This window comes from Heterodontus francisci, chromosome 13 (genome assembly GCF_036365525.1).
Source record: "Heterodontus francisci isolate sHetFra1 chromosome 13, sHetFra1.hap1, whole genome shotgun sequence".
NCBI lineage: Eukaryota > Metazoa > Chordata > Chondrichthyes > Heterodontiformes > Heterodontidae > Heterodontus > Heterodontus francisci.
Genome location: NC_090383.1, coordinates 90,903,986 through 90,916,598, shown reverse-complemented (window position 1 = coordinate 90,916,598; position 12,613 = coordinate 90,903,986). Strand labels below are relative to the sequence as shown.

Here is a 12,613-nt window from a genome sequence, read left to right as displayed (position 1 = left end):
TACGATTCATGTGGGTTCCTGGATTTGCAAGTCTTGAATTTAATTTAGACCAATGTATTAGTGAAATTATATGTGTGCTACCTAATCTGTTTCTTCTTTAGCCTTGGCAAAGATTGATAACTGATAGAGACTTAAAAATGTCAAAATGCTGTGTTCTGCGCAATCACAAGGAATGCCTATTTCCACCTCTGTCACATAGCCTGACTCCACCACTGCCTCAGTTTACCTGCTACTGAAGTCCTCATTCATGCCTTTGTTCCTCTCAACTTGACTAAACACATGGCAGCCGTAGCTGAGTTGGTAACCTTCTCACCTCTGAGTGACAAGGTTCTGGGTTCAAGTTCCATTCCAGGGCTTGAGCACAAAAATCAAGGCTGACACTCCACTGCAGTACTGAGGGAATGCTGCACTGTCGGAGGTGCCATCTTTCGGATGAGACGTTAAACCGAGGCCCCATCTGCCTGCTCGGGTGGATGTAACAGATCCCATGGTACTATTTTGAAGAAGAGCAGGGGAGTTATCCCCGTGCCCTGGCCAATATTTATCCCAAAAATCAACATCACAAAAAATAGATTATCTGGTCATTATCATATTACTGTTTGTGGAAGTGTGCTGTGCGCAAAGTCGATGCTACGTTTCCTACATTGCTACAGTGACTACACTTCAGAAGTACTTAATTGGCTGTAAAGTGCTTTGAGACGTATGGTGGTGATGAAAAGTGCTATATAAATGCAAGTCTTTTTCACTCGAGGCCAGCTTTGCACTTTCTACCCTCCGTAAACTTGAGCTTATCCAGTACTCTGCTGCCTGTGTGTCCTAACTCGCAGCAAGTTCCATTCATCCATTATCCCCTACTCTGTGATCTACATTGGCTCCTGGTTAAGCAGCACCTCGATTTTTTTTTTTTTAAATTCTCATCTTTGTTTTCAAATTCTTCCTCACAAACCCCCTGAGATATGTTTGCTGCTCCACTTCTGACCTCCTGAGCATCCCTGGTTATAATCATGCTGCCATGGGCACTGTGCCTCCAGCTGCCAAAACCCTAAGCTCTGGAATTCCACGCCCCCCCCCCCCCCCCAACCCCCGGCAAAACCTCTCCACTCTCTACATCTCTTTCCTCCTTTTAAGACGCTCCTCAAAACCTTCCTCTTTGATCAAGGTTTTAGTCAGCTGCTCTAATAACCGGAGCAAAGTACTGCAGATGCTGGAACTGACATGAGAACAGAAAGTGCCGAAAATACTCAGCAGGTCTGGCAGCATCTTTGTAGAGAGAAATGGAGTTAACTTTTCGGGATTGTGACCTTTCATTACCTTTCTGCTGAGTATTTCCAGCACTTTCTGTTCTGCTCAGGTAACGTTATAGCTTGGTGTCAAATCTTATTTGATAACACTGCTGTGAAGCATTTTGGGATGTTTTACTATATTAGAAACTATGTAAATACAAATTGTTGTTTATAATGAAATATTGTTTGCATTAAAATAGCATGCTACGAGGGCTTTTGTTATATCGAAAGTAATATAGCTGTAGCTGTAATCATTGAAGTTGGTTACAATTTTTGTGATAACAGGCTTTCATCTGTCCTAGGTTCCATTTTGTACCATAATTGATTGTTAACTTCATTGAGAAGAAATTGTTTTCTGATCAGCTAGCAAGAACTAATGTAAATAAGCATTTCAAGTTAATTAAAATTGTGTTAGGCTAATATAAAGCAATGGACAATGTAATGGCAATATAGTCATGTTATTTAATTCCATTAGCTGTCTTTACATAGTCTGCAAAGTGCGCAGGCAGCTTGTATTGTTTTCTAAATTCTGTTTATCAAGTTTCTTGAATAATTGTTTGAAATACTTTCAGCTATTTTTCATTCCAGATTTAATGCAGTGCATTGTTATCCTACTTATTTTAAAATATGCCAAAGATACCATGGCAGTTCTAAATATGTGTGCTTGAACCTGTTTTTGAAGCCGAATTTTCCATAATTTGGCTAGAGCTGCTTAATAAATCCATAGTCCAATTTAAAGCCTTTTGAACATTTGATGTGAATTTATAGCTGGTTCATACAAAGTGATCTATTATAAGTCTCTCTAGGTTATTTTGATTTAAAATGAAACTACTCACTTTTCTCTCATATATAGGCAATTTATTTTGTTACTGTTCCCTACTTGCCCACAGCAACCATCCTGAATCCAAAGTTTAGGATAGCTAAGTCAACCAAAATCTGCACTGAACTTGTCACAGCTCATCTTTGACTGATGCACTAGGCATCCTACCTGAGAAATGTTCTGTGCCATTTCCAGTTTTTTTTTCCTGTTCTCCAGGTGATCCAGCTGAGATTTATGAAACTGAACCCTCCAATGAAAATCTAACTTTAAAAATCAGCCAGGATTGTGATTGGAATTCAGCTTTCCAATCAAAAGTTAAATCAGTAGTTTGATATCAAAGTTTATTTCAGCACCAAGTCTGGTTCAATTCTGCTTTATAGTATATATGCTCAAATATGCTTTTATTATTTTTCTCTCTCCCCATCCCAATTGAGAAGAAAAAAGTAGCGTGTGCATTAGCCTAGTTGTGCAAGTGTAGCTTCTGGAAGAATACATTCAGTTTGATATGTTTTTCAAACAGAATGCGATTTCTTTGCAAGAAAAACATGCAACAGAATCCTGACTGAGATGCATAAGTTATTGTCCTCTAGTTAGAGGGTATAAATCTGAATGAATGTGCATGTACACCAAACCTTTATAGTAAATTTTGCCTCGTTTTGTTAGATATCATGGAGCTGATTGTCATCTAGTGGTAAAAGTGAGGTTTAAATGTTTAAAAATGGGGTTTAACCCTGCCAGAGTCGTTAAGTACTAAGATTGCTGGGTTAGCCCACTTACATAATTATTCATCAATTCAGTTGCAGATGTGTACAAGTAAAATTTGGGAGGGGGTCTAGTAAAGAGAAATGCCACTAGAAGGGGTCAAAAAGCCCCAAGGGCTTTAAGAAAGGTTCAACTCCATCTATTAGCAGATTTTGCTTTGGGGGCAAGAGATTAAGAAGTGGGGGACAAAACTGAAGAGAAAGGAACTCTGTGTTCTGGCACCTGTCGGGACATCAGTTGCAGAGCAGTCCAGCACCCGACCCCTATTTGATAGCTGTTGAAGTGCTGCTTGAGCTGTTTGCCAAGTCTCTGCGTCTCTGTACAGCACCATCCCCATAAATCCACATTGCAATATACTTGGAACAAGACAGAGACAGGTTTTCAGCTGATGCATACTGTCATTGGCTGTGCCAGGCCTGAGATGTATGTTACCAGTAGGTAACATTTTGTCAGATGGCACAGCATTGCACCTGGCTTTCTGCAGGTCAGGACCATATGAAGACCATTCCTGTAGTTGTTGGCAGATAGATACAACATTACCAGGAATGTACAGTTGCCATCGCATGGAGCACCTCACGTGCAGCCTGACCTGTCAGATGTTCTTACAGTGGTCCTCCTTTTATCCCAAGCACCTAAGATGAGAAACTCCCATTGGAAAACCCATTACTGCCAGCAAGCATGTCAGCGCAAAAAAAAAAATACACTATAGGTATAAAGGCTTATAAGGAGTCAAGAGGGGAACAAAAGAAAAGCTGTCCAGAAATGGTGCCAAAACTGGTGCCATTCCTTTAAACTTACCTGCGTACTGTTCTGCACCTGAATGCGTGTTACATATGGGTTTTGTTTCAAAGTTATATAGACTTGGCAGAAAGACTGGGAAAAAATGTAGGTGGCATCATAATGGTGCTTCTGCATCATTTCCATATTATAATGAATCTCCTACCTGTTTCAAGCAGTTTTCTGTGTGCCATGTCAAAGGCTCATGTTGTACGCAAAAGAGGTGGACACCCAGCATTCTGCTTCTCATCCCTCTTTTTAGTCCATGAACTACCACACACTGGGTCTTAAGGACAGGAAAATAGGTCCCTTATTTGCAGAATTATTGGCTTTTTGCTGGCTTCAACAAACCTGGACATTAAGATTTCTTACAATGAATTGGATATAGCAAGTAGATTGCAATAGTTGTGTTGCTGTGCCATTAATTTATTCTTGTTTCAGTTTAAAGGAATCCAGTATGGCAATATCAGTTTCCAGGAATCTGAGTCTTTGGAGTACTTCTGCACTAGATGCTCTTCATTCAGACTCGTGCTCTCAGTATCTGAAAAATTCTCTGAATGGAAACTCTGAAGCTATTCAGAAGCTGCTGGAATACATATGGACGCATTGGGAACATCCTCTCGATGGTGTGAGATATCAGACTAAAACTATATTTAAAAACATTTTAAAAATTCACCAGAAGACCATTGATGGTTTCTGTGGAATGACAGATCCTTTCTTCTTAAATATGACAAAGAGCTTGTTGAGTCTGGAATGGCATATCAAAGGAAAATACATTTCACTCAGTTGTTTAGTGGAATATTTGGGTACTGAACATATACTAACTGTAGATGACTCCATTCCTAAACAAGTTCTACGGGTAATGCTTGAGCAGCCTCTAGTAACATCTGCAAGTGACTTATTGGAAAAAATGTTTGTGAGTCATAAGAATCAGTTAATGTCTTCATCCCAGTCCAGCAATTGGATTAAACAATGGCATGAAACTTGGGTATCTCCATTTCTTACAACACTGTGTGAGGAAAAGCCCAGCCGAACAACTTACATTATTGAATACTATCTTCCCAAACTATTGAAATGCAATCCTGACAGCCTGACCTATATGATCAAAGAGCTTCAGTCTTCTGACAAGGCCAGCAACATTGGTGAGTAGGAGAGAGGAACAACAGCAATGACATTTGCACTGGTTCAAGGATTCGCAATTGTTGTTTTCTATTATCCTACAGATTAACTGGTGAAGTTTTCAATGTATAAATATTTTTTAGAGGTGGTGAACTGCAACTTTTTAATGCTTTCCTCTTTACATTCACTGTTAGTGTGCCAAAACCTGAACAAACACTTTATTGAGAGGGAGAATGTACTCCTTTGTCCTTGGACAAATTTGGGTGGTTGTAATTCAAGAAATCTAATCCTTTTGTAAATCTATTTTGGTTCAACTTAAAATTTTCAAATTCAGCATTTGAATATTGTTTATTTTAACTAATATTACAATGGAGGAAATGCCAAGGCTACAATTGGCCTTTGATGAAAATATTATCTTTTAACTTTTGTATACAAACAGAAAATGTTGGAATTGCAAAATGGATGGTTTTCTCTTCTAGCCAGTGACCAATTAAAATTTTGAGTGTGGTTTCCACTGGAACTGGATCCTGTTTTTCTTTTTATAAAGTTGGCAATTTTATACTATCAAGCAATACAGAATAGTTCTTGTGTAGAGCAGTATTGATGGTTACATTGAAACATCAGGCTCCTAAATTGATGTTTTATAGTATAATTAACTTGATTTTCAGTTCAAATACAACTTGGATTTATATAGTGCCATCAATATAATAAAACATCCCAAGGAGCATTATAAAACAAAATTTGATACCGAGTCAGATAGAGAGATATTAGGGCAGATGACCAGAACCTTGGTCAAAGAGGTAGTTTATAAGCAGTGCCTTAAAAGAAAGATAGCAAGGTAGAGAGGCAGAGAAATCTAGGAAGGGAATTCCAGAGCTTAGGGCCTTGGCAGCTGAAGGTACAGTGACCAATGGTGGAGCAGTTAAAACCCAGAATGCTCAAGAGACCCGAATTAGAGGAGAATAGATGTCTCGAAGGGTTGTAAGGCTGGAGGCGATTACAGAGATAGGGAGCGGTGAGGACATGGAGGGGATTGAAAACAATAACGAGAATTTTAAAATCGAGGTGTTGCTTAAGGGAACAGATGAGCTGAGGCGGGGCAGAATGGAGTTGGAAATAAGCAGTCTTGGTGATGGCACAGATATTTGGTGGGAAGCTCACAATGAGGTCAGATATGACACCAAGGTTGCAAACAATCTGGTTCAGTTTCAGACAGTTGCCAGGGAGAGGGATGAAGTTGGTGGCTAGAGAGAGGATTTTGTGTCGGTGATGGGAGGTGGCTCTTCCCAATATTTAGTTGGAAGAAATTTCTACTCATCCGGTATTAGATGTCGGATAAGCAGTCTGACAGTTTAGAGACAGCAGAGGCATCGAGAGAGGTGGTCATGAGGTAGAGCTGTGTGTCGTCAGTGTGAATGTGGAAACTGATGCCGTGTTTCCAAGTGATGTTTCCAAAAGGCAACATGTAGATGAGAAATGAGAGGGGGCCAAGGATAGATCCTTACGGGACACCAGAGGTAAAGGTGCGGGAGTTCCCTGGTAGAGTGCAATACTGTTTTAGTTAGTATTTTTAGACGAGTAAAGCATGCACTAATAGCAGTGCACTGGGAATCGCTAAATAGGAGATGTACTTGGAATGGTGTGGTGCTGCTGTCTGTTTGTTTTTCACTTTCTCCTACTGTAACAGGCTAAGCAGAAAGATGGAAGGTAACACGTCACAGCACACAATATTTGTGGGTAAAATGGTTCCAAGTTCCTTTTGACTCTAAACTTTTAAAACTTTACATACACTCTTGGCTGAGAATTTCTATGTGTAAATGAACTGCTGAGGTGGTGCTGATTTGGTAATGCCTTGGCAAATGTTGGAGAGCATCCTCCCCTATGGCTTTGTTTGCACCTGTCTCTGATACCTGTTTCACTGTCATCTTTGTTCAATGGTAGCACACTTATCTCTGAGTTAGATGATTACGTTTCCACTCCAGAGACTTGAAAACATAATCTAGGTCAATGCTGCAGTGCAGTATCAACCTAGTGCTGCACTGTCAGGGTGCTGTTTTTCAGATGGGGTATAAAACTGAGGTACTGTCCGTCCCCCTCAAAAAAGATCCCATGGCACTACTCAGTGAATGGCAGGGGAGTTCTACCCAGTGTCATGACCAGTATTTATGTCTCAGCCTATATCACTGAAACAGATTGGTCATTTTGTGCTGTTTGTGGTACTTTGCTGTGTGCTGTCGTGCTTTCCTACATTACAGCAGTAACTGCACTTCAGAAGCCACTTAATTGGCTGTAAAGTGGTTTGGGATGTCCTGATGTCATGAAAAATGCTATATAAATGTCTTCTTTACTTGTTCCAGCCTGCACTGTTTGAGTCTCGACTGCTGTTTGTTTACTGCACCCCCTGCACCCTTTCCTTTCATCTGCTACACCATCCACAACAGCGCCTTCAGATACAGCTGCCCTCTTTGGAACTCCCTTTCTAAATCTGTCTGCTTTGCTTCACCTCTGTTTCAAAGGCTTCAAAACCTATGACCTTGACATTGCCTTTTCATCACCTCCCCTAACTCTCTTGCCAAATCATTGCTCCAGGTTCAATAGAATAGGATCATAGAATGGTTACAGCACAGAAGGAGGCCATTTAACACTTTTTCTCCTGAAAAGGCCTGGACTTCTGGCAATGTGAAAGGTATCTTGAGGGTATCTGTAGAGACTATTTTTTATCTAGTTACATCAGTGATACTGTGAAGAACAGCTCCTTGTCCATTTTTATTGATGATGTATGCTTGTTCACTTCCTCTGATAAAAGTACTGTTTAAATATATGTTGGACAAAATCTGCTTAATCACTGCAAAAATAATTTTATCTTGACGATCAGAGTATGGAATTAGATATGGAATTGATCAACCTTCCAATATTTAACTTTATGAAGATTTGAGTGTTAATGCAATACATTTTTTTAAGGTCTCATTGTTTAGGCTTAAAGAACCACCAGCTGATTAAATCTGGTTGATTGCAGAAATGTTGACATTTTTCAGGTTATGATAAGTAGGGTATGAAAGACAATATTTAATCGTTCAGAAGCTAAAATAATTGCTTTGTTGTTGCAATTGATAATAGGACTATTGGTATGAATTTTTTTCCTGTTTTCATGAATGTGCAGTTTGGTTTTCAAGATCTTATTCACACATTGGGAAATGAGCACAAGAAATTAATACAGAAATCTTTTTATAAAACAAATGACTCCCTAACTAGAGGTTAGTCTAGTTCCATATTCTGCAGATTGGTCCTTACTTGGTCTTCCCAATCCATTCTCTGTAAATTCCCTATTTAAGTGAGGCTGCCGATGTAACATTGGAGTGCCTTAATCTCTCCCTAAGAAATAGGGCATCAGCAGCACTGTGAAAACTAATTTGGAAAACTAGGCACAAGATAGGTCATTTAAAGAAAAAGTGTCAAACACTTAAAATAATAAATAATTAATATCAACGTATCATAGTGACTAAAGAATAATTGATTCCACACTGTTTAACATGGCAGCAGATAACGGTTGCTTGTCACACGTTCAAACTGCCCATTCAAAAAGTTGGATAGTTAGTGCACTAACAAACCTTGTCCATTCAGTGTGCTTGGGTGTCATATGTTGCTACTGATGCTTTTACATTTTTGGTTAGTTTTCTGCTTTTCTATCTTAAAATATGTATCTTTTTTTAAAAAAGGAATGGTATATTTTTTTTACTAAGATTTGTACTAATCGGTAAATGAAAGATTTCCATATGGTACATGAGGACTGTTCGTTATGCAACAATGGTCAATATTGAACTTATTCCTACAAATTTTATAACTTATTTATCCCATGTTTTGTTTTCTAGTCCCAAACAAAAATTGTCATTTTGTATGGAAGCAACAATTATTTAAATATTGCACTGTTAAATTAGTTTCCTCATTTTTTCATCCTGCACAGTCCTTGGGATAGGGCCATCATGCATATTGGGTAAGGAGGTATTAGTATATCTTTTTTTCTCCTCCCCAATATGAAATGTGTTATGATTTGTGCGCAATCCCTGATTGCAAGGAGTAACTGTTAATAAAAGCAAATTTTCTGCTACCACTGATGTGATTTGGAGAAATCTTTGATTCTGAAAAATAAAATCCCTGTTCTGCTTGCATTAGGTCCTTTCAACAGTAGAGGTGCACTTGGAGCACTGATGACCTGCTTGAGAGCAGCTAGAGCTCAAGGACTGTGGAGCACTGCTGAGGAATCTGCATGGGACCAACTGATACCTGTTAGCTTGATAAAGCAGGCTTTGGTTCACAAGCATGAGCAGGTATGTACAGCAATTTAAGAACCTATTTAATATTGAGGTCTGTGACCGCATGTTAAACTGTTGGTCTCTGCAGGTGATTCTGAACTTTCTGTGGATTTTTAATGATGTGCTGCTGAAATAGCTATTCATTATGGGAGAGAATGGGAACAGCCTTGCAGAGCAGTGCAAGGAACTTCAAACTGATATGGACATAATATAAGTTGTTCCCTTCAGGTCCCACAAAAAACTGTGCATATGCACTGTTGACTCTATTAACCTCCCCTGGATACCATCTCCAGCTAAGTCCAGAGGTGCAGAACCTTGGGATGCTGCTCGATTATTTCAAGCTTAACTTTTTTTTATTCTTTTATGGGATGTGGGCATTGCTGGCTAAGCCAGCATTTATTGCCCATCCCTAATTCCCCTTGTGAAGGTGGTGAGCCGCTGCCTTGAACCTCTGCAGTCCATCGTATAACTAGGGTTGTAGATAGGACTTTAAACTAATTAGTTGGGGGGAGGATTCAATTGAAGGGAAGTTTAAAAAATCAAAAAGAAACGAGAGAGCAGAGGTGCAGGGTAGCGAAGAGGCGAATGGTAATCAGAGTGTGACAGGAAGGGGCAGAAAATATAAGCAGAAGAATGCAGCAGAAATTAGAACCAGAATGAGTAATAATGGTAAAAAGTCAAAGCTTAAGGCTCTTTAACTGAATGCACGCAGCATTTGGAACAAAATAGATGAGTTGACGGCACAAATAGAAATAAATGAATATGACTTGATAGCTATTACAGAGACATGGTTGCAGGGTGACCAAGACTGGGAACTCAATACTTAAGGGTTTTCGACGTTACAGAAAAGTAGGCAAAAAGGAAAAGGAGGTGGGGTAGCTTTGTTAATAAAGGAAGGTATCAGTGCGGTGGTGAGTAGTGTATAGGTGCAATAGATCATGATGTGCAATCAGTTTGGGTGGAAATAACGAATAGCAAGGGGAAGAAGTCATGCGTGGGAGTCGTCTATAGGACCCGAAGAGTTGCCTCACTGTAGGACAAAGTATAAATCGGGAAATAATAGAACTGTGTAACAAGGGCGCTACAATTGTCATGGGTGATTTTAATCTGCATATTGACTGGACAAATCAGATTGGCAGAGGTAACATGGAAGACGAATTTGTAGAGTGCATCAGGGATTGTTACTTAGAGCAATACATTGCAGAACCTACCCGGGAACAGGCTATTTTAGATCTCGCAATGTGTAATGAGGTTGGATTAATAAGAGATAGCCGAGTTAAGGATCCTCTAGGCGGTAGCGATCACAGTATGGTAGAATTTCAAATTCAGTTTGAGGGTGAGCAACTCTGTTCTCAAACCAGCATCCTCAACTTGAAACAAGAGCAATTACAGAGGTATGAGGAAAGAGTTGTCTAAAGTGGGCTGGGAAAATAGATTAAGAGGAAGGTCAGTGGTTGAGCAGTAGCAGATATTTCATCATGCTCAGCAAAAATTTATCCTGGTCAAAAAGAAGAACTTGATGAGAAGGATGAGCCACCTATGGTTAACAAAGGCGGTTAAGGAGAGTATCCAATCAAAAACTAAAGCATACAAAGTGGCGAAAACGAGTGGTAGGCCAGAGGATTGGGAATTTTTTAGGAACCAGCAGCGGATGACTAAAAAGCTAATAAAGAGGGATGAGCTTGATTATGTAGTAAATTGGCAAGAAATATAAAAACAAACCGCAAGAGCTTCTACGGGTATATAAAAAGAAAGAGTAGCTAAAGTGAGCGTGGGATCCTTGGAGGATGCGACTGGAGAATTGATAACAGGGAAATGGCAGATAATTTCAACCAATATTTTGCATCAGTCTTTATGGTGGAGGACATTATAAACATCCCACAGGTATCAGATAGGCAAGGAGCTAATGGGAGGAAAGATCTTGTAACTATCTCTATCATGAGGGACAAAGTATTTGACAAGCTAATGGGACTAAAGGCAGACAAATCACCAGGACCTGATGGCCTGCAGCCAAGGGTTTTAAAGAAAGTGGCTGCAGAGATAGTGGAGGCATTGATCGAAATATTCCAGAACTCACTGGATTCCGGGAGGGTCCCAGTGGATTGGAAAACCGCTAATGCGATGCCCCTGTTCAAGAAGGGAGTGAGACAAGAAGCAGGAAACTATAGGCCAGTCAGCCTAACGTCGGTCGTTGGGAAAATGCTAGAGTCCTTTATGAAGGAAGAAATAGCAGGATATTTAGAAAAACTTAATGCAATCAGAGTCACCATGGTTTTGTGAAAGGGAAATCATGTTTGACAAATTTGCTAGACTTCTTTGAGGATAGAACAAGCAGAGTTGATAAAGGGGAACCAGTAGATGTAGTGTATTTACATTTCCAGAAGGCATTTGATAAGGTGCCACATGAAAGATTATTGCGCAAGATAGGAGCTCACGGTATTGGGGATAATGTATTAGCATGGATTGAGGATTGGTTAACTCACAGAAGACAGAGAGTCGGGATTAATGGGTCTTTTTCAGGTTGGAAAGAAATAACTAGTGGAGTGCCACAAGGATCAGTCCTAGGGCCTCAATTATTTACTATCTATATTGATGACTTGGAGGAGGGGGCAGAGTGTAATATATCCAAATTTGCTGACTATACAAAAATAGATGGGAGGGCATGTTGTGATGAGGACAGAAGGAATCTGCAAGGGGATATAGAGAGGTTGAGTGGGTAAAATCTTGGCAGATGGAGTTTAATGAAGGAAAGTGTGAGGTCATGCACTTTGTTAAGAAGAATTAAAAGGCAGACTATTATTTAAATGGAGAGAGAGACTCCAAAAAAGTGCAACACAGAGGGATCTGGGTATTCTTGTGCATGAAACACAAAAAGTTAGCATGCAGGTGCAGCAAGTAATTAAGAAGGCAAATGGAATTTTGGCCTTTATTGCTCGGGGATTGGAGTTTAAAAATAGGGAAGTCTTGTTACAACTGTACAGGTTGTTGGTGAGGCCACACCTGGAGTACTGTGTACAGTTTTGGTCCCCGTATTTAAGAAAGGCATTGGAGGCAGTTCAAAAAAGATTCACTTGGCTGATTCCTGGGATGAAGGGGTTGACTTATCAAGAATGGCTAAACAGGTTAGGCCTTTATTCATTAGAGTTTAGAAGAATGAGGGGTGATCTTATTGAAACGTACAAGATTCTGAGGGGGCTTGAAAGGGTAGTCTGAGAAGATGTTTCCACTCGTGGGGAATCTCAAACTAGGGGACACAGCTACAGAATAAGGGGACACTCATTTAAAACTGAGATGTGAAGGAATTTCTTATCTCAGAGGGTAGTGAGTGTCTGGAGTTTCCTACCCCAGAGAGTTGTGGAGACGAGATCACTGAAAGCATTTAAAGAGGAGGTGGATAGATTTTTGAAATATCGGGGAGTTGAGGGCTATGAGGAGCTTGCACGAAAGAGGATTTGAGGTCTGGGGCAGATCAGCCATGATCTTATTGAATGGCGGGGCAGGCTTGACAGACCGAATGGCCTACTCCTGCTCCTATTTCTTGT

At 40.0% G+C, this 12,613-nt stretch overlaps 1 protein-coding gene across 8 annotated transcripts in view; it reads left to right on the top strand.

The window, feature by feature from the left end:
• The window catches only part of thada (THADA armadillo repeat containing), a 432,101-nt gene that overhangs the window by 15,889 nt on the left and 403,599 nt on the right, over window positions 1-12,613 (top strand). For 6 of the 8 annotated variants that reach the window (XM_068045168.1, XM_068045169.1, XM_068045167.1 and 3 more), the window contains 2 exons: window positions 4,084-4,784; window positions 8,932-9,086. In XM_068045168.1, coding sequence (XP_067901269.1) covers window positions 4,084-4,784; window positions 8,932-9,086 — 856 coding nt within the window. Of the gene's footprint in view, window positions 1-1,644; window positions 1,662-4,083; window positions 4,785-8,931; window positions 9,087-12,613 lie in introns of those variants that run through there. The other 2 variants (XM_068045172.1, XM_068045173.1) reach the window with 2 other exon arrangements.